Below are 22,336 nucleotides of genomic sequence, written 5' to 3' on the forward strand. Positions count from 1 at the left end.
TTAGTCACAATTAATAAAATACATCAACCCAAGTTTATTCCAACTCATAGTTCAGAAGAGATCAAATAACTGTAGCTGGAATTTTTAACTGTAGCTGGAACCAGCATGCAATGTTAACAAAGAACAAAAGCTAATAGCTTCATGTACTCATGCTTTGTATGCATCTGCTGTAGGGTATGAAAGTATAAGCCTGACTAAGAAGCTGATACAAACATAAACTTCAGTGCAGAAAAAATTAGGAAGTTAAATTGTTACAAATCACTGAAACTCCATTTACGACTATTGAAAAATTAATGAAGTGACAAGAGAAGGAGAAATTATAGTAAGTCAATCATTCTTCCACCAGCATTTGATTTTTGAAAATGTATGTGTGAATTCTAATAAAATGGCTTCTATTATAGAAACATCATCAGCTTGTTCCCTGATTTTACGTAGCTTTTCCTGGTAGTGGCTACTTATTTCCTCTAAATCTTTTTCCAGTTTTTGTCCTAGGGCCTCCTTCTGTTGTGTCTTTTGTTTCAGAGCGGTTTCATCATGTGAGCCTTCCTTCTTTAGCTCCTTATCTATATTTTTACATTCCTCATCATGCTCTCTTTCTTTTCTTTCCATCTCTTCCTTACAGTTTTCTCTGAGTGTCTTGAATATTTCTTGAAGTTTCATGTGAGCATATTTGTACATGTTATTGGTATAATGTGAGCCTCCGTTCTTTTGCACCATCTTATCAGTCATTTCAATCAGCTCTGAAATCTGGGCTTCCTGCTCCTGTCCTTTCGCTTTGTTGCTGAAAGTGCAGCATCGATTCCCACACTTTTCCATCAACCTCTCAAGGTCTTTGTCGTTTAAACTTTTTAAATAATCATGTAAAGTCATATCACCTAAGTCCTCTTTTCTAGTGAACAAGAAGATCATGTACTGTGCAGCTTTTTCCCCAAAAATGTCTTGTATTCGTTCAACTGTTTTTTTCTCTTCTTTAGTGAAACGACCCAGCTGCATCACCAGAACTATAGCATGCGGTCCTGGGGAGGAGACTACCACACAACGCCCTATTTCTTTCATAGTTTCTTTTAAAGGAGTTTTTGTGTCAAAAAGACCAGGCGTATCAATGACTGCAATGTCCCTGCCATTCCAATCTCTTTTCCTGACAGTACATGTCACTGTTACTGATTGTGCTGCGATTTTCGACTCAAACAGTTCCTTACCAAGGATGGTGTTTCCCGTTGCACTTTTCCCAGCTCCAGTTTTACCAACAAGAACAATCCGTAGTTCAGGTTTCTCAATGTACTGTCTGGCAGTTCTTGGGCCTGGAAGAAGAAGTTTGACAATGTTATTGTGAAGATAATAAAGTAACAATGGGTGAGTTTGGGGATTTCCCTTTCTGTAATTATAACTGTTGTAAGGCCTTAGTTAACTGGCATGGAAACATTTTGCATGTTGGAGAGGAGTAGCAAGTAAGGGATTGGCACGGACAGCCTGTCACCTTAGGAGGCCTCAGTTCAGATGTGAGTGAGTTCTAAGCACCCAGCAGGCTTTGGGCTGGAGGGGACCAGCACAGGGATCAGGTGTTGTTTCTGGGATGGATCCTTGTGTTTTGTTTTGGAATCACTGCTCATGGTGTGGTATTGCCACCAGGTCTGATTTGCTCCCTATCCAGCTTCTACCACACACAGAGAGGAGCAGCAGTCACCAGGAGCCAGTCCAGGAAGGTGGGAGCAGCAGAAAGTGCCGGGGCAGGCTAGAGAATGGGCTCCCTTGTTGCCAGAAGATGCCCAAGGAGTTTAACTTGGACCTGACTTCCAGAGAAGTGAAACACACCCAGTTCCCCCTGCCGTCAGCTGGAGTTTTGGGTGCTCAGCACCACTGCAAATCAGCCCCTTTGTTTTATTTTTTTGGGTGATGAGATAAAAAGAGAAAGGAAGGAGACTAGGGAGAGAAAGAATGGAATACGGAAAAGGGGAATGGGACAAATAATTGGGACAGATTAATGAAAGGGAAAAAGAGTGGAGCCTGGGAAGCAGGAGAAGTAAAACAGGAGTGAGGAGGGAAAACAGTGAAGGAAAAGAGGGGAGGAGAGGAAGAAAACACTGTTGGAGAGGCACAGACAGTAGACGTAGATGGAGAAAATGCACCATGCTCACAATAGCAGCTCTTCTCACTCACAGTTAGGGGAGCTGATTAACACACCCAGGAAATAAATGCAATAGAGATGCATTGCCCGGCTTTAGAGCCAAATCCACCTTCTCCATGGCTTGGAGCCCTTGGGACCTCCCTGGGGAGCTGTCTGCACAGCAGCAGAGGAGCAATGGGATCCCAGAGAGGAGCCCTCTCTCGGCAATTGCCACAGCATCCCCTCAGCTCTTCCCCTCGCATGGAGTCTGCCTGGCACTCGGCTAGGGGGAGTTACACCAGAGGAAATGGTACCTTCCCGACTGTTCAGCCAATGAGGCCGTTCATCAGCTGGGTAACAGCCTGGGACACTGAATGGGTGAGCAGCCCAGAGAAAGCCGCTTTGGCTGACCAGTGCTAAGTGGAGCTGCCAGCTGGGGAGGATGGGCCTGTCAGGGTGAAGAACAGCCACCAAGGGCAACTGGCCTGGAACAAGGAGAAAATGGTCCTTGGTGATTTCATTAAAACTTCCCTTCTGGGTCCCCTCTCCCTGTGGTGTTGGGCTGCACCGGGTGTGACGTTATTGATATAAACTGGGACCATATAGAATATGGGTTGCAACCAAGGTTCTGTAGTGGCACCAAATCCTATGTAAAGGGGGTCATATAAGGTGTCTAAGACCAGGTTACGGTTTACTGGTTATGATTATGCGTTGTATGTTGTATGCATTTTTCGTAGTTGAATTATGAATATTGGCTGTATGCTGTCTGTATTCAAATTGGTGGCTGCAGTTCTGGGAGCCCCCCAGAACAAGCTGGGTGTCAGCTCAAGCTTAGCCTGCTTGATGCCATTAAGGACCATCAACTACACAATTGAACCCATCGTGAGAAGGCGATACACCCTGTGACTCAGCGGGTATGCAGAAACTGGCCCATGTTGACTGCAACTCATTTTGCTGTACTTTCCACGTAGGAACAAAGGAGTGTTCTTACACCGGAAAAGTCTTATATCAGGCAGAGGCCTCATCTGCCATTTTGTCTTCCAACCTGCTCTTACTCTGAGGGACTTGCTTACAATTTGGAGCTCTGCACAAAGGACTGATGACCCATCCAAGCGGGGGATGTCCTCCAAGAGCTGGACTTAAACCTGCAGTTTATTCTCTCTGCTCAGAGCTGAAACTAAGGACTTTCCCATTACCTGTATGTATTGATTCAGTTTAACCAATTCTACGCTCTCATTCTCTCTTCTTTTTCCTTTTTATGAATAAACCCTTTAGATTTTAGATTCTAAAGGATTGGCAACACGTGATTTGTGGGTAAGATTTCTGATGTGTAACGTTCCACTCTGGGTCTGGGCCTTGGTCATTTGGTCGGGAGAACCTTTTTCTTTTTACTGGGTGTTGGTTTTCATAACCATTCATCCCCAGGACGTGTGGGACTGGTGGTGATACTGGGAGACTGGAGTGTCTAAGGAAATTGCTTGTGTGACTTGCGGTTAGCCAGAGGGGTGACACCGAAGTCTTTTGTCTGGCTGGTTTGTTTTGCCTTAGAGGTGGAGAAACCCCAGCCTAGAGCTGTGACTCCCCTGTTTGAGCAATTGGTCCTGATTTGGCACTCTCAGTTGGGTCCCGCCAGAACCACATCGTCACACTGGGTCAGCAGTAACTGCCCTGGCCCCTGCATGGGGGAGGAAGGAGGGGTAGGATCAGTGGAAGGCTCATTGGAGGGAGTTAAGTTGCATGGGAGCAGCTGTCCTGTCCACAAATGACCCCCTCATTCTTGATCAAGGAGGAGCTGCAGAGTCCCACCGAACCTGTGTCCACACTGGCCTGACAGTTCTCATACCAGTAAGGTTGGCTCATGGATGGAGTATGCCAGAGCCCATCATTCCTACCATGCCAGGAAGCTGAGATGGCCTGCAGAGCTGGCAGTGCAGCCTGGGAAAAGTTGGCAGTTTTCAAAATCAGAAGAAATGCAGGGACGGGATATGGGGAATTAGGAAAACACGGAGAAAAATGGAAAATAATTATTTAAAATTTGGGGTTTTTTTTAAAAGCAGTTGTGGGACTGACTGCAACCCTCGAAGGCATGGGATTGAGGGAGAAAATGTTTAGCCATGTACAGTCTGAACTATGATCATTTCCAGTGTAAGGACTGCTCTTCAGTGAACCAACTTTGGTTCCTCCTTGAACATAGAAAACAATTTCCCACATCAGATAACCACTGCATGTTTTGGCTTGATTGTTAGTCTTTGTTCAGAAGGGAACTGGGCCTGAAACACCAGGTCTATTGCAGGTCAAGACTGAGGTGCATTAGCAGAGATATGAGGAGGCAGCTGAACACACCCCAACGGTATCAAACTTTTATCTGCACATGCAAAGACCTTTCAGACAGTATTGTATCTAAAATGTAAATATGTTTCTTTAACCCAAACACCAAAATCCTATCTATACTGCCAAAAGTAGATTTGGTCAGAAAATGGGTTTTTTGGACAGAAAATTTCAAATGTTCATGAAAACAAGAGTATTCAGCCTAAATCCATTGGCCAAAAGACAACAACTTTTTGGTTTTCTAATGAAAAGTTCAAATTTGCCATGGACTTCTCATGAAAAGTTTTGTTTAGTAGAAAACTCAATTTTTTCATCAAGAACCCAACTTTGATGGAAACTTTTCAACCAATCCTAGTTAGAATCCCACAGCACCCAGCCAGGTGAGTTAGCAACTTCTCTTGTTTCTAAAGCAATTACATCTGCCCTTGCTGCTGAACAAAGAGGCCAACCAGGGGATTGGACTAGATGACCTCCTGAGATCTCTTCCAACCCTAATCTTCTATGATTTAAATGAGTTCTTCCAGGTCATAGACACACCTATGGACACAGTGTTGTTGTAGCCATATCAGTCCCAGGATATCAGAGACACAAAGTGGATGAGGAAATGTCTTTTACTGGAGCAGGTTACGTTGTTATTTTTATTGGACCAGCTATGATCCTCTGAGTACACTTCCCAGACCTGAATGAGGGCTCTGTGTAGCTCAAAAGCTGGTATCTGTCACCAACAGAATTTGGACCAATAAAAGATATCACCTCCCCCACCTTGTCTCACTAACTGACACAGCTACTCTGCCTCAGTGATGAATTTTGGCTGGTGTTGGGTTACCATTCGCTTTAGCATTGCGTTCAGGGGTAATGCATTAACTACTTAACATGCCCTGATGGAGGGGGTCACCTAAACTGAACCTCACTTGCTAAGCTGGGGTACAGATGCCAAATCCCAGTGAAGGGTGGGGGGAGAGAGGTGTTCCTACCTGACAGGGTGAGTTTTGCCTGAAGAGTCCTAAACACCATTAGACCCTCCCCTGTGCAGTGTTTAATGACAGAGCTGATTGGATTCACCTGAGAGTGCTTGTTTCTGTTCAGTGGTTACTAGAGCTGACATCACTGATGAGCAGGTCTAGGAACTAAGCCTTAGGTCTGGTCTGGGGATAGTGTTGCAGTAAAAGACAATGAAGCAGCTCAGTAGCAGAGAGGTTCCCCACTACCTGCTAAAATCACTAAGACTGGGTTGAGTGGGGGGGTTAAGTCTCAGCATGTGGCATTGCAGAAGTGCAGTGAGCCACAAGCAGCAGCAGTGAACAGCAGCAGAGATGAGCGATGGAAGCAGCGGAGCCATTGCTCTACACCTCCCTCCCATTTCAGGGAAGGGAGGTGGACCCAGGCAAATGCACCTCTGAGCACTGCATCTTTGTGACCAAGGACAACCAACTCTGAGTGGGGTGCAGCAGAGGGAAAGGGGAGGGGCATGTTATTTACTAACATGGCTGTTACTCTGAAACCAGTTATTTGTTGGACTTTCACACTGCAAAGTGGGAAACTGAGGCAAAGGACATTTCCCAATGAACTGGGGATGAGTATTTGCTGAGGACTTCATGCTTTTAAATCGTGGCTGTGGTGTTTTCCCAGGTGAATGCTGGGTTCCTTTATAATAAAAATTTTCTTTTGCTCTACACAGGCTCAGTGCTTGCTAGAGGGGATGTATTGCCTCTGAGAGGTGCCCAAATCTTTAGTCTTTGCTGGGTTGGGGTTGTTCTGGTTCTGTTTATTGCTGTCGTTGTTAACTGTCAAGGGTTGAGAGGCTGTGATATGCACCAAGCATGCCTGTTCTCAGCTCCCCTATAATAGGGGCAGGACTTCTTCACATGCCTGCTCATGGGGTGGAGAGGAGAGAGGCTCACACACCTTCAGAGGGCCATGTCCCCCAGGATTCTAGATCACATGGGGGAAAGGGAGAAGGGCTCAGACCCCCTTAAGAGAGATAGGCTCCCCAGATCCCAGTACACACACAGGGGATCAGACCCCATTCAAAGAAACAGACACCCATATTCTGGTATAGATGTGGGGGGGAGGGAGAAGGGCTCAGACCCTCCCGGAGATTCAAGGTCCCTCCACATTCTGACTCCTACATGGGGTATTTCCACCCTATCCCCCTTCAAGAAGGGAAGCCCACCCCAGATCCCAGCTCACATGAGGGGACCAGAAGGAATCAGCTCCTCAGAGGAGTACAGGCTCTCCCGATCCCAACACATAGATGAGGGCAGGGAAATGGGCCCAGAGACCACCACAGAGGCAAGGCCCCTAGCTCCAAACTTCCCTGGGGAGGGAAAAGGAGGTCAGACTTTCTGACCTCAGCTAGTATTTTTCACAATGACATATTGGATTAGATCAGCAGTTCTCAAACTGTGGGTTGGGACCCCAAAGTGAGTCGCAACTCCATTTTAATAGGGCTGCCAAGCCTGGCATTAGAATTGCTGAGAGCCAGGGACAAAGATGAAGCCTGAGCCCCACCACCCAGGGACAAAGCCAAATCCTAAAGGCTTCATCCCCCAGTGGCACGGCTCAGGTTACAGCCCCCCGCAACTCCCGCCGAGGGTGATGGGACTTTGCTCCCCTCCCACATCCAGAGCAGCAGGGCTTGGGCAGGCTCAGGCTTCGGGGCCCCCTCCCTGGGGTGTGTAGTGATTTCTGTTGTTGTCAGAAGGGGGTCACGGTGCAATGAAGTTTGAGAACCCCTGGATTAGATCCATTCATGGTGCTGCTGTAGAGACCTTGGAAGGAGAAAGAGCAGTGGAGCCAGCTTTTCCATCTCCCCACCTTTTGGGCGGGATCAGGCCCCATCTCACAGAACTGCCTGTCTCTGAAGAACGAATGGATTCCATGAGCCCTATCGCCCTTGTGCAGCAGAGCCAGAGTGAAGGAGAGCAGTAGCCTCAGAAGGAAAATGACAGGTTTCGGAGTAGCAGCCATGTTAGTTTGTATCCGCAAAAAGAACAGGAGTACTTGTGGCACCTTAGAGACTAACATATTTATTTGAGCATAAGCTTTCGTGGGCTAGAACCTACTTCAATCGGATGCATAGAATGGAACATATAGTGAGGACACACACACACGAAAAGATGGGGGCTGTCCAACCCACTCTAAGAGGCTCATTAAAATGAGCTACAATCAGCAGAAGAAAAAAAACAGCTTTTGTAGTGATAATCAAGATGGCCCTTTTCAGACACTTTGATAACAAGGTGTGAGGCTACTTAACATGGGGAAATAGATTCAATGTGTGTAATGGCTCAGCCATTCCCAGTCTCTATTCAAACCTGAGTTGGTATCTAATTTGCATATTAATTCAAGTTCAACAGTTTCTCATTGGAGTCTGTTTCTGAAGCTTTTCTGTTGCAATATTGCCACCTTTAAGTTTGTTATCGAGTGACCCGACAGGATAATGCTCTCTTGGATCATGGGCTATTTTCTTTAATATTAGCTTCTGTATGCTCAATATTTCACTTCTCCCTCATTTACTATCCCTATGGGCAATTCTACCACTGTCACTCCACAGCCTGGGCCTCATTTTCATCTCCTTTCTAGCCTCCTCCCCATTGTTGCTGATGCTGTTGTCTCCTGAAAGATTTTTTCTCTTGATCATCACCTCAACTTCAACTCGTGCCCTTTGTGACCAGCTGTCTCTGCACAGCCTGTTGCCTTTAGATTCTATTTAGTTGCTTTGGTGCCAGTGACAATGGCAGTGGGGGGGACGTAAAACTGGCTTAGCCAAAGTATTCTTGGAACAGGGCTTGGTTTTGTGTTCTAAACATTTCCCAGAAACAGAGTGTTGTGCCAAGGAATTTGCTAGGCTTATCCCTAACCCTACTCCACCTACCTAGGACTGCCATCTGACTCATGCCAGAAGCTAGACAAACATCTGTGGGGAAGATGTGGGGAGAGCATGGAAAGGTGAAAGAAAAATATACAAGTGTGATGGTTGCAGGTGCTCCTCCAGAAAGTTTTGGAATTCCACGTGAAGGGATTTGAAAAGCAACTAGTAAAAGAAACAAAATGTAACAGCAAAAAAATGGTTTAAGTACATCAGAAGCAGGAAACCTGTCAAACAATCAGTGGGGCTACTGGCTGGTCGATGTGCAAAATGAGCACTCAAGGAAGACAAACCCATCGTAGAGAAGCTAAATGAATTCTGTGCTTTAGTCTTCATGGCTGAGGATGTGAGGGAGATTCCCAGACCAGAGTCATTCTTTTTAGGTGACAGACCTGAGGAACTATTCCAGACTGAGGTATCAATAGAGGAGGTTTTTGGAAAAAAAAAAATTAAATAATAATAAGTCACCAGGAGCAGATAATATTCACCCACAAGTTCCAAAGGAACTCAAATATGAAATTGCAGAACGGTAGTACGTAACCTTAAATCAGCCGCTATACAAGATGACTAACACAGTTAATATAATGGCAATTTTTCAAAATGGCTCCAGAGGCAATCCTGGCAATTACAGGCTGGTAAGCTTAAATTCAGTGTCAGGCAAATTGTAAAGAATAGAATTATCAGGCACATAAACTAATACAATTTGTTGAGAGGAGTCAACATGACTTTTGTAAAGGAAAATCATGCATCGCCACTCTATTAGAATTTTTTAAGAGGGTCAACAAATGTGGACAAGAGTGATCCAGTGAATATAGTGTATTTGGACTTTCAGAAAGCCTTTGACAAGGTCCCTCACTAAAGGATCTTAAGCAAAGTAAGGAGTCATGGGATAAGAGGGAAGGTTCTCTCATGGATCAGTAACCGGTTAAAAGATAGGAAACAAAGGGTAGGAATAAATGGTCAGTTTTCACAATGGAAAGAAGTAAATGGCAGGGTACATCAGGGATCTATACTGGGTCCAATGCTGTTCAACATATTCATAAAGGTTGTGGAAAAAGGGGTAAACAGTGAGGAGGTAAATGCAGCAGATGATACAAAATGACTCGAGATAGTTAAGTCCCAGGCAGACTGTGAAGAGCTACGAAAAGGATCTTACAAAACTGGGTCACTGGACAGCAAAATGACAGATTAAATTCAGTACTGATAAATGCAAAGTGATGGACATTGGAAAACAATCCCAAATATACATATAAAATGCTGTGGTGTAAATCAGTGGTTCTCAATCAGGGGTATGTTTACTTCAGGGGGGTACACAGAGGTCTTCCAGGTGGTACATAAACTCATCTTGATATTTGCCTAGTTTTCCAACAGGCTATATAAAATGCAGTAATGAAGTCAGTACGAACTAAAATTTCATACAATGACTTGTTTATACTGCTCTATATATTACTCTGAAATGTAAGTACAATATTTATATTCCAATTGATTTATTTTATGATTATATGGTAAAAATGAGATCATAAGCAAATTTTAAAGTAATAGTGTGCTGTGACACTTCCGTATTTTTATTTCTGATTTTGTAAGCAAGACAAATCAGGCACCTGAAATGGGTACAGTGATCTGGAAAGGTTGATAGCCACTGGTCTAAATTAGTTGTTGCTCAAGAAAGACTTTGCAGTCATTGTGGATAGTTCTCTGAAATTATCCACTCAGTGTGCAGTGGCAGTCAAAAAAACTAATGTCAGGAACCCACTAAGAAAGGGATAGATAATAAAACAGTAAATATCATAGAGACACTATATAAATCCATTGCACGCCCACACCTTGAATACTGCATACAGTTCTGGTCACCCACTTCAAAAAAAAGATATACTGGAACTGGAGAAAGTACGGAGAAGGGCAACAAAAATGATTCACGGTATGGTACAGCTTTGGTATGAGGAGAGATTAAAAAGACTGGGACTTCTCAGCTTGGAAAAGAGATAGCTAAGGGGGCATAGGATAAAGGTCTAAAAAATCATGAATGATGTGGAGAAAGTGAATAAGGAAGTAAGTGTTATTTACTTCTTCACATAACACAAGAACCAGGGATCACCTGATTAAATAATAGGCAACCAGTTTAAAACAAAAACAAACAAAAGGAAGTACTACTTCACAGAATGAACAGTTAACCTGTAGAAATTGTTGCCAAAACGATAACTAGGTTCTAAATACAATTAGATATGTTCATGAAGGATAGCTCCATCAGTGTCTATTAGCCAAGATGATCAAGGATGTAACCCCATGCTCTGAGTGTCCCTAACCTCTGTTTGCCAGAAGCTGGGAAGGGATCACTGGGTGATTACCTGTTCTGTTCATTCCTTCTGGGACACTGGCATTAGCCAATGCTGGAAGACAGAATACTGGACTAGATGGACCATTGATCTGACCTAGTATGGTCGTTCTTATGTTGATCCACTCTGTGATCTGGTCTGGGGTATCGATCACCGAAGCCAATGTTTCTCAATCTTTGATACCAGGGACCGGCGTTCTGCCCTCCTAAACTGTATCAAGGAAATCTCAGGGACCAGCAAGGAGGCTGCCACAGACTGGCACAAGTCCATGGACTGCTCATTGAGAAACACTGAACTAACCCATCTAGTCCATGCATAGGAACCAGCGTGGGTGTTTAAGTGGATGCTAAGATTTATTTGTAATTTTATTCCTTATTTGAATCAAAGCTGATTCTGCATTTGATACCCAGGATATTTTAAATTCATTCCTATGATAAGGATTCTCTTACCTGATCCAGTAGCTTCAGGCACCAAAGGACTTTAATTGAGGGAAAAATAGGCAGATTTATTTATGTTTACCTTTCTTTAGGGTTGAGATACAACTCTCCTCACTTGGGTCACTCAAGGTCCCATCCGCATACACAGCAGATACCCGGAATCTGTAGGGCGTCTCAGGCCTCAGTTCATCAATGTTACAAGATCCAGTTCTGTTTCCTGTCCTTCGTTCCAGCCATTTGTCTTTCTGTTCATATCTTTCACCTCCAGCCTCCTCTTTATATTCTACCTTATACTCCCTTATACTGACTCCATCTTCAGTGATGCTTGGACTCTCCCAGGTGAGGGCGATGGAAGATGATTCTACAATAGTTGTTACAGGCTTCCCAGGTGAGCAGATAGGGGGAAGAGTCTTCACAGGATCACTCATGTCGCTGCTCTCGCTGAGCCCTGGTCTGCTCACTGCAGCATATCGGAACTGGTACTCGGTGTTTGGACATAGCCCTGTTACTGGGAATGTGTCTTGTGTGTTATTTACAGTCACAGCCATCCAATTCTCCTGCCCTACAATTCTGTACTCTGCCCGATAGCCGGATATCGCAGCCCTGCCATAGGCTGCTGGGTTAAATGTGAGCTGCACACAATTGATGGAATTAGACACAATCAGAGGAGGGAGAGGTTTTGATGGGAGCTCAAAGTTGGTGCTGACCAGTTCTCCATCAGCATACAGGTAAATTGAAGCTCCTGGATTATCCTCATCTGGAACAGAGGCCACAATGAACTGGGTGTTTCCATGAGATTTATTGACATTGGTAAAGTCTAAGAAGGACTTTGTCAATTTTTGTGCTTTTCTTCTTATCTTTTCATCCTCAAACCACTGTTTGCAGTTTGATTTCTCAGAGGGAGAACTGGCTGAGGCTGAATCATGAATTTTCTCCAGAAACTCTCTTCGAAGCCAAAAGTTCAAATCTGATAAATATGGTTCTTTCTTGTGTAAAGAAGTAAGTGTGAAAGACACAACAGAATCATGCTTAGGGCTGAGTACTATTTTTTCTAGTTCACTCTCGGAGGATATGACTGCCACATTCTGTAGCCTAGTAAGGTAGGAATCCACTAAATTTATCTCTCGCTCCTTTGTATCCAGAAATTCATTGAGTCTCTGTGTATTAAATAGTGATTGATTTTTGCTTATTAAAATGTCCACCAGGGCCCCTTCCTCTACTCCACCTCCACGGATAGCGGGTAAGACTCCTGCTAGTTGTTTCTGGAAAGTCTGTCTATGTTGCTGACACAGATCTTTGAATTGCTGAATTTTCTTTTTGATTTCAGGGAAGGTTATGACAATTGGATTTTTCATCATGTCATTGCATCGCATGTCCAATTCTGTCAGTTGCTCCAATGCTATTTGAGCATCAAAAATCAGTGTTATGCTGATCTCACGCACCAACTTAGCAGCTTTGTAATCTAGCAGCTGCAATGGGTACAGCCAGACTTTCACTGGTATGGCCTTCTCCCCATGGTCACCCAGCAGCTTCGGGAGGGTTGAATAAATTTCCATGGCATCTTGGTAAGTAACTGGATTGTTCTCAAGAGCAAAATCACCATAAAACGTGCAACTGAAGTTTTCAGCATTTGATGCTTTCTTGTACTCCATTTTCACAGGCCCCTTTGCTCCTCCTGAAATTTTTGGCAATTTTTCTACCATAAGTTCCATGTTTCCCTGTATCTCTTCTACACACTCAGATGAAGAAACTTCCCGATCAAACACAAAGAAAGCCTGAGCCCCGTACAGCACAGCCGTGACCACATGGGTTGCTTTGCCTTGGTCGAATACAGCAGTATAAGAGATATTCTGGCACTCTGAATGGCTTATAGCCAGCTGCTCAAACCTGGTTGTTGCTGAATATTTCAAAGTAACTCGGGCTTGATTTTTGGATTTCTTGGTATCATTTAAAAATGCTGCTGATCCACTCACTTCTACCAGGCCCCCCAGGAAACTTGCCTTCAGGGATCCTGAGAGACTGAGAGCAGAGGCCTTATTTTCCATGGTGTCAGATGCAATGATTTGAAATTCAGCCTTGTGCTGCATCGTTGTCCTCACTTCTTTGTTAAGGGTATCGGTGTTCCATAAAGCGATACCTGGGAAATTCCACACAGACACTCAGTTAGTGACAGATGAATGTGGTATGAAATCCTTCTCATTTAATTTAATTGTCTCATATTAAAGTAACATGCTACCAGTGAGAGGTGTAAAATGGCAGTGCTCTGTTATCTGACTGTCCATCTATCTTAGGCTTTTATTTGACATCTCTTTTGTGTCTAAGGGCCAATAACACCTATCAATACCATATTAGGATTATTATGAGTTTGGGATGCTGAGTATAACAGTAATTAGCACATGAAGAATTCAAACACCATCAGAGGCAATTTAAAAGGAGAGATTTTATTTCACATAGTCTACAGTACCTGGCATGAAAGTATTGTAGTGTTTTATATTTACTATATCATCCTTTAAAAACAACAGAGCTTTATGATTTAAATGTCAAAACACTATTTTAGCAACTGAAAAAAGAACTGGAGTTGTGGGGGGGAATAGCCACAATCCAAATGAATATTCTGCCATGGATATTTTCTTATTTTCAAAATCTCTTTCTTTGATTATCTCAGATAAAATCCAAGCAGAAATACAGAGGATGTTAGAATTTATATGGAATAAGAAAAGACCAAAATACAGACCTATTAAACAGAGTGGACTAGCTGTTTGAAGTATTCTGTGGTACTGTCAAGTCAGCCAGCTCAAAGCAGTAGTGGACCTAGCCAGACACTGTGTCTCTATTGAACAAGAAAATTGCAGCAGTGTACACATCATTAGGCTACCACGGATTAATAAACAAATCGCACCTGCCAGAAATGCACATGCATCCTTAGCAAAGGCTACTCCATGGGTCTGGAATAGAACAAGAGATAGGATCAGTTCTCACCAATGATACCCAATGCAAATAATCCCAATCTTAACCCAAATCAAGAACCAGAGAGCTTCAAAGTTTGGGAAAGCAATGGAATACACACAGTTGGCCAGCTATTCAATAAAGAAATGTTCTAATTTATTTAGAGACTAGAAACTAGCTTTAACTGGCCCCTGGTACCAGTGCTTTCAAGTCAGACATTATATTTCTCAACTTTCTAGAAAACCTGTCTGTTACAGAAAGCCAACTTTAATAGAAGTGATAGCATCTAGTCAGTTAAGAAACAAAAATATTATAACTAATTTATCAACCTTTGCAGACAGTTTTCCTGACAAAGAAAAAGTGTCCCTGCACGACATGCAGGGAAAAGAATGGTGACAGACAAATTACCCCAAAGGAATGGGGTTTGGTCTGGAAAAGAGGATGGAGAAAACGTAGTCTGTAAAAACAAGAGAAAAAATTAAGATACTGTTTCAATGGTACCTCACAACAGTCAGGTTAAAAAATACCTGTAACAGAGACACTAAATGGGGATAAATGTTGGAGAAATTGTGGTGAAAGATTTTTCTGCATGTATGGTGGATAAGTCCAGTCAGAGTATTTGGATGTAATCAGTAACCAAATATCACAAAATTGTTGGATATTTATTATCATATGATCCTCTGGTAATCCTCTTGGGGATTCCAAGTAGAAATGGTCACATGGAAGGAAATAAATATTCTCTCATCTGCTAACAGCTGCTCAGTTATTGGTATCCTCTCATTGGAAAAAAACCCAACCATTGAAGAATAGCTCTAAAAATATGGGAGTTGTGGTTATGAAAAAAATTAACGTACCATGACATAGCCAGCAAAGTAGACAGAGGCCAGATAGATACTTAGATATTTGGTTACCTTCCATTCAGTACTCATAAAGTACATTTACCTGCCCCGCTCCGCTCCCCAAAATAAAAAGCATACAAATCCAATGTTTTGAAAATTAACATTTAAGAGATATATCTGATCTGTCAAACGAGTACCTAGAGATTTAACTCAATTTAATAAATCACTAGAAACAATGTACATTTTGTAATGATGCTCATTCTGTAATGTGGTGACACTGTGTTAATCAGAAAGATATAAAGACTATATTCCTGTATAATGTCTCTAAACAAAAGGTAACTGTTGTAATGATTGTTTTGTTTCGTTTCTGATATTTACATGGCAAGGATTTCTAAACTTGTTAGAACTTTCTGAATAGTGTAAAAAGTAAAACAAATGTAGACATCCCTCCCCACCCCAAATGAGTTTTTACAAAAATGTAAAACAAAACATTTTCTCTCAAGTAGAGCTTGAAGTTCCTATATCACAAGACAAAACAACTGATGTGCCCACACCAAGCTATTGCTGCCACTAAAGAGAAAGAACTGTACCAAGAGACTACTTTCATCATTGCATTACTAGGATTATAGGTCAATTGAAAAGTGACCTATAGAAAAATCACACTGATGCACCTGACAAAATCCCAATACAGATTAATTTTATTCCATGCATAAAAATTGTATTAAAATGAAAAAGTCACTAAAGAATGTGCATGCAGATACAATGCAGAAACAATGACATGATTAACTCAGCTCCTATTATATGTATTACATTATATACATGAAATTGCAAACCCATTAGCAAGAATTTGTAATGAATCAGTAAACTCAGGGGCTGTACCATACGACTGGAAAATTGCTAACATAGTTCCTATTTTTAAGAAAGGGAAAAATGGAATCCAAGTAACTATAGGCCTGTTAGTTTGACATCTGTAGTATGTAAGGTCTTGGAAAAAATTTTGAAGGAGAAAGTAGTTAAGGACATTGAGGTCATGGTAAATTGGGACAAAATACAACATGGTTTTACAAAAGGTAGGTCGTGCCAAACAACCTGATCTCTCTCCTTTGGAGAAGCAGCAAAGAGTCTTGTGGCACCTTATAGACTAACAGAAGTTTTGGCGAATGAGCTTTCATGGGTGAATACCCGCTTTGCAGATTCACCCATGGAAGCTCATGTCAGTGATTGAGCATTGGCCTCTAACCCAGGGTTGAGAGTTCAATCCTTGAGAGGCCACTTAAGGATCTGGGGCAAAAATTGGTCTGCTAGTGAAGGCAGGGTGGGACTCTTACCTCTTTCAAGGTTCCTTCCAGTTCTAGGAGATGGTATATCTCCATTTATTACTATTCCTTTACTTAAGGTGCCACAGGATCTTTGCTTGCTTTACATCCAGACTAACACAGCCACCCCTCTGATTCTTGAGGAAGGAAGCATTTTCTAGACAAAGGAACACAGTGGATCTAATTTACCTCAATTTCATTAAGAGTTTGACACGATTCCACATGGGAATTATTAGTTAAATTGGAAAAGATGGGATCAATATGAAAATTGAAAGGTGGATAAGGACTGGTTAAAGGAGAGACTACAGACGAGTCGTATTAAAAGGGTGAACTGTCAACTGGAAGGAGTTTAGTGGAGTTCCTCAGGATCAGTTTTGGGCCAATCTGATTTAACCTATGTGACAGACTCAGGCCAGTGAGGTGCAGGAGTCTGGTAGAGGGCAAATATACTGGTCACTAGGTGAGTAGTTTTCTGTTCCCTGAGTGACTAGAGCAGGGGCTGCACTAGAGTAATCAGAAACTTGCTAGAACCAATTAAGCCAGACAGGCTGTTAGAACACCTGCAGCCAATCAAGGCAGGCTAATCAGGGCACCTGGGTTTAAAAAGGAGCTCACTCCAGTCAGATGGGGAGGAGCCAGAGGAGAGGAATTGCGGTGAGGAGCTGGAGCAAGAGGCACAAGGAGCTGAGAGTGAGGGTGTGCTGCTGGAGGACTAAGGAGTACAAGCGTTATCAGACACCAGGGAAGTCCTGTGGTGAGGATAAAGAAGTGTTGGAGGAGCCATGGGGAAGTAGCCCGGGAGCGTAGCTGTCATGCAGCGTTACAGGAAGGACACTATAGACAGCTGCGATCCACAGGGCCGGGCTGGAACCCGGAGTAGAGGGCGGGCCTGGGTTTCCCCCAAACCTCCCAACTCCTGATCAGACACAGGAGGACCTGATCCACAGACTGTGGGGTAGATCACTGAGGTGAGCAAATCTGCCAATAAGCACAGACCCACCAAGGTAGAGGAGGAACTTTGTCACATCTTTTTATATACTGGTTTGCACAGAAAGCGGGAATTGCTATAAAGTTTGTGGATGACACAAGCTGGGAGGTATTGCTAACACAGAGAAGGACCGGGATATCATACAGGAAGATCTGGATGACCTTGTAAACTGGAGGAATAGATATAGGATGAAATGTAATAGTGATAAGTGCAAGATCATGATCTAGGGATTAATGACAAGAATTTTAGTTATAAATTGGGGACACATCAGTTGGAAGTAACAGAGGAAGGAGAAGGACCTCGAGTTTGTTTGATCACAGGATGACTATGAGCCACCAATGTATATGGCCGTTAAAAAAGCTAATGCGGTTTTAGGATGCATCAGGTAAGTATCCAGCAAAGATAGGGATGTTAGTACCGTTATACAGCACTGGTGAGACCTCATCTGGAATACTGTGTGCGTGTTGGTGTCCCATGTTTAAGAAGGTGAATCAAACTGGAACAGGTTCAGACGGGCTACTAGGATGATCCGAGGAATGAAACCTGTCTTATGAAAGGAGACTCAAAGAGCTTGGCTCTTTAGCCTAACAAAAGAAGGCTGAGAGAGAATATGATGGCTCTTCATAAATATATCAGAGGATTAATATCAGGAGGGAGAGAATTATTTAAGCTTAGTACCAATGTGGACACAGAACAATGGATTAAACTGGACACTAGGAAGTTCAGACTTGAAATTAGATGAAGGTTTCTAACCATTAGAGGAGTGAAGTTCTGGAACAGCCTTCCAAGGGGAGTAGTGGGGGCAAAAGACATATCTGGCTTCAAGATAAGCTTGAATAAGTTTATTGAAGGGATGGTAAGTGGGATAGCCTAATTTTGGCAATTGATCAAAGATAAATGCCAAATTATCAGCACGTAAGTATGCCCAGTGGTCTGTGATGGGATGAGGAAGTTACTACAGAGATTCTTTCCTGTGGCTGGCTGCGTGAGTCTTGCCACATGCTCAGGTTTAACTGGTTGCCATATTTGGGGTCGGGAAGAATTTTTCTCCAGGACAGATTGGCAGAGGCCTGGGGTTTTTGCCTTCCTCTGCGCATGGTGCATGGGTCACTTGCTGAAAGATTCTCTGCAGCTGAGGTCTCAACACATCTTGAGACTTCATAACTCGACATAAGTTAGGGTTTGTTCCAGGAGGGGGGGATTCTGTGCTGTGTTGTGCGGAGGCAGATGAATTATCATAATGGTCCTCTGACCTGAAGTCTATGAGTCTATATAAACCTTTAAGCAACAATGAAAGCATAATGAATATTAAGCAGAAGCTCTGTAGCTCTCCATTATCATACTGGTTGAAATTATTAATGCGCGATTAGTGGCGCCTGTGGACAGTCTTATTTGTATGCACAACCACTGTAAATTAGCTTGGAAAATAGATTGTCAGAAATTAAGCGCATCTAACATTTTCGTGGAAGTGATGCTTGTGTTGCTGCAAGAAAGCTGTCAGGCTCACCTATTGTGGATTCTTCAAGGAGCTTCCCATGATTATCTTGTTAGAAAACTAGGTAATGAACTTTGTTAGTCAAATAATATATCAGTAATTTATTGTTGGAGAACTGGAATACATTAGCACTTGGCAGAAGCAGGAACTCCTGGTGCCATTTGCTATGTTGCTCCAAGCGACTTGCTGTTATGGGGAGTGTTGTCTGACCAAGGGCGGACTGCTTCTTCTAAACATAACACACTACAGTACCTGCAAGCAACTAGAATTGTAAATTTAGATTGCTTGCCATGGGTGTTTTTTGGTTTGGGTATGTAGGGTTTATGCTTTTAGAAGACAGCAGTCCGCCCTTGGTCAGGTCATACCCCATACACAAGTCGCTGGGAAGCAACATAGCAAAATGGCACCAATAGGTTCTAACAAGTGTCTAATGTAATTCTATTCTCCAACATTATTTTACTATATATTATTGACTAAAACAAAGTTCATTACCAACCATTTTCCTAACAGAAATCTTTTATGGTCCTCTAGATCAAAAGTATTGACAGATTTTCCTCAGAAAATTCTCCTTTACTGTAAATGTGTCAATTTCTGCCAATCTAATTCCCAACCAATTACAGTTGTGCTTAAAATGAAGATCTACCCCACTTTCCATTATAATTCGTAAGTAGAATGGAGAAGCTAGTACTGCTGCTTAATATTTCATATAGCTTGATCATTTGGCTAAAGGTTATATATACTTAAATACATATAATAGGAGCTGAGTTAATCAAGTCATTGTTTTTCTAGCATTTATCTGCATGCACTTCTTTAGTGGACTTCAAATTTTAAATACAATTTTGTTCATGGAATTAAAATTAATCTTTATATGGGATTTTATCAGGTGCATCAGTGGTGGATTTTCTACGCTCACTTTTCAATTGACCTATAATCCTAATAATACAATGTATGAAAACAGTCTCTTGGTACAGTTTTCTTTCTGTTTAGTGCAGCAATAGCTTGCGTGTGGGCACATCAGTTTGTTTTTAGTATCTTGTGAATAGGAAACTCAGCCTACTTGAGAAAAAATTGTTTTTTACATTTTGTAAAAACTCATTTGGGGGGGAGGGATGTCACATTGTTTTACTTTTTTACAACCAATTTAGAGTTCTACAAGTTTATAAATCTGCCATGTAAATTATAGAAATGAACCAAAACAATACATTACAACAGTTATCTTTGTTTAGAAACATTAACAGCAATATGTCCCATTACATCTTTCTGATTAAAACACAGTGTTAACCAACATTACAGAATGAGCATCATTAAAAATGTCATTGTTTTCTAGTTTAAAAAAAAATTGGATATGTATGCATTTTTATTTTGGGGAGGTGGGGCAGAGTAAATGTGCTTTTGTCTGAAGACTGAATGAAAGGTAAACAAAATATTATTTACCTGCCTCTGTCATACTTTGCTGCAGTCATGGTGCGTAATTTTTCATACACAACTACCCATATTTTTAGAGCTATTCCTCAATGGTTGGGGGTTATTTTTCTTTTCCATGAGAAGATACCAAATAACTGAGCAGCTGTTATCAATGAGAGATTATTTATTTTCTGTATGACCATTTCTCTGGGAAGCCCCAAAGAGGATTACCAGAGTGACATTTGGTAATAAATATCAACAATTTGTGATATTTGGTTACTGATTACATCCAAATACTCTGACTGGACTTTATCCACATATATGCAGAAAAATCTTCACGGGAGTGTTGTCTGCAAGGGCTAAACCCTATGAAGCATTCTGATAGAAACAGTATGATGCATGTTTATGATTGCTTCCGCTTGTACATTGTATACATTGCTGCTACACTTTAAACATCGGCTCTGTTCTTGCATTTTGAGGCTACGACATAGTTGTATTAGAAGTTAAACATTTTGTTTGCGATTAATATAATCTTATACAGGTAAGTCACCGCTAAGGTGTTTGCTAAGAAATTTAATAACACTGTAATAACCGAAATTAAAGATTCCAATCAAGTGTATTCTTTATACAGTATAAGTTATGATAGATAAAAGCGAATCAGGTGAAGACTTAGCTCTGCTTTTTCTCAGTAGCAATTTTGTTTTGAGGTAGGAATTCAATGGCCTAAGAGACCTGTGTCCTATCACCAAGTTCTCTAGCTGTGAAAATGCCAATGTGTTTCTCTAACAGCTTTGAGAGTAGAACTTCAATCATCTCTCTTGAATATATCATAATCAAGAATGGGTTCCCTAGGGAGGTGGTGGAATCTCTTCCTTAGAGGTTTTTAGGTGAGGCTTATCAAGCCTGCTGATTTAGTTGGGTTGGTCCTGCTTCAGCAGTTGGATCCACCTTCGTCCCTTCAACCCTGTTCTATGATTCTAGAGGATAATCATCAACACAAATCATCTCTGAGCACGATTAGCTCTCAACATAGCATGTCAGGACAGCTACTAAGTCTCCTTTTCCATGTTGACTGGAATGGAACATCATTCGGGGGTTTAAATCTTCATATCCTCATCTTGACTCACTGCATGTAGAAAGAGACTGTAAACCTTTGAATCAGAGGTCCAGTACAGCCTGAGCTGATAAAGGAACAAGACTCTCTTGCTACAAAAGCAAGTGAAGTGGAGCCAGAGGCAGGCCGCTCACAGAGTGGCAAGGAGGGGGTGATGCTGCAAGAAGACACATACCATAAAGTACTGACATTCAGATATCAGAACATCCCTATTGCACATACACACACACACACACACACACACCACCACCCCCAACCACCACCGCCCACCCGGAACAAGCTGACCCCATCCTAAAGACAGGGCCAAAAGGTTAATATGATAGAGTTGTTTTGTTTGAACCAACATGTACAAAATGAGAGGCGGCACCTTGCTACGTAGAGGGGTTGTACATTGCTACGTAGGCGGGTTGCACCTCAGTAAGTCAGGAGTCATGTGTAGCTTGTTTGTACCTCTGTATAAGAATACATCCTTGGGGCGGTGTCTTTGTCCATCTAGGGGACAGTGGAAAGTCCTCCCACTGACTGAGCTGCGTCCATTGTCGGGGCACATATTTGTAGCATGTCCTGTAGAGTCTATAGGAAACTATTGTTGTGCTTCGTTTGACAATAAACCTGGCCCGGGTGCCTTTGTACCTTACTAGAGTCTGTGGTTATTGGGGGTTCTCTCAGGGTTTGCTGTGTCAGCTATCTGCGCAGAGCTGGGGCAGCACACAGAAGGAACACACATGCAGCCAACTGATATTAACATTGAACAGAGCAGAGCAACACACCAGTAGCATCTGACAACATGGCACAACAAATTTTCCTTTCCTGAAAGAGTTGGAAATTGTTGCCAGATTTACATCTTGCCATACCTCAACAACAAGATGAACTCAATCTAGCAAATTTACAGTTTTCAAGGCTGTCTGAACATCTGAGTTGGGATCTGCATTAAGAACAATAATCCAGTTTGTGATTTTTGATTGGTAATGTCTTTTCCTCTTAATCACACCTTGATCCATAGGTTGCATCAAAGATGTAGTGTTAAGGGATAAGAATTTGAGCTGAATGTCAGTGAGAACCACTCCTTGGGGGAACGGGGGTGGCTCTGCAAGCAAACCTGACAATCCCACTTTTTAAGCCAGTTCACAAAAATCTCACCGGTCATGCAGACATTCGCTGAAC

The 22,336-nt window shown here is 42.3% G+C and overlaps 2 protein-coding genes across 2 annotated transcripts; both read right to left on the reverse strand.

Annotated features, from left to right (window-relative positions):
• Window positions 1-327: 327 nt before the first annotated feature.
• LOC116820433 (GTPase IMAP family member 7-like) lies at window positions 328-7,402 on the reverse strand. Its single transcript, XM_075063372.1, has 2 exons — window positions 7,279-7,402; window positions 328-1,301 (listed from the first exon to the last, which is right to left on the reverse strand). The coding sequence occupies exons 1-2, from the start codon at window positions 7,400-7,402 to the stop codon at window positions 328-330; spliced, it is 1,098 nt and encodes a 365-aa protein (XP_074919473.1).
• A 3,736-nt stretch (window positions 7,403-11,138) lies between these two features.
• On the reverse strand, window positions 11,139-14,934 carry LOC116820432 (stonustoxin subunit alpha-like). Its single transcript, XM_075063373.1, has 2 exons — window positions 14,928-14,934; window positions 11,139-13,207 (listed from the first exon to the last, which is right to left on the reverse strand). The coding sequence occupies exons 1-2, from the start codon at window positions 14,932-14,934 to the stop codon at window positions 11,139-11,141; spliced, it is 2,076 nt and encodes a 691-aa protein (XP_074919474.1).
• Between the last annotated feature and the right edge of the window lie 7,402 nt (window positions 14,935-22,336).

Source organism: Chelonoidis abingdonii, chromosome 2 (genome assembly GCF_003597395.2).
Source record: "Chelonoidis abingdonii isolate Lonesome George chromosome 2, CheloAbing_2.0, whole genome shotgun sequence".
Taxonomy (NCBI): Eukaryota; Metazoa; Chordata; order Testudines; family Testudinidae; genus Chelonoidis; species Chelonoidis abingdonii.

Excerpts from the sequence above, each read along its gene's own strand:
- LOC116820433 (XM_075063372.1), bottom strand. The coding sequence starts at position 7,402 with ATGGCTGCTACTCCGAAACCTGTCATTTTCCTTCTGAGGCTACTGCTC. Across the intron at positions 1,302-7,278 it reads CTTCAGAGACAGGCAGTTCT|GCCCAAGAACTGCCAGACAG; the intron begins GTGAGATGGGGC and ends TTCTTCTTCCAG.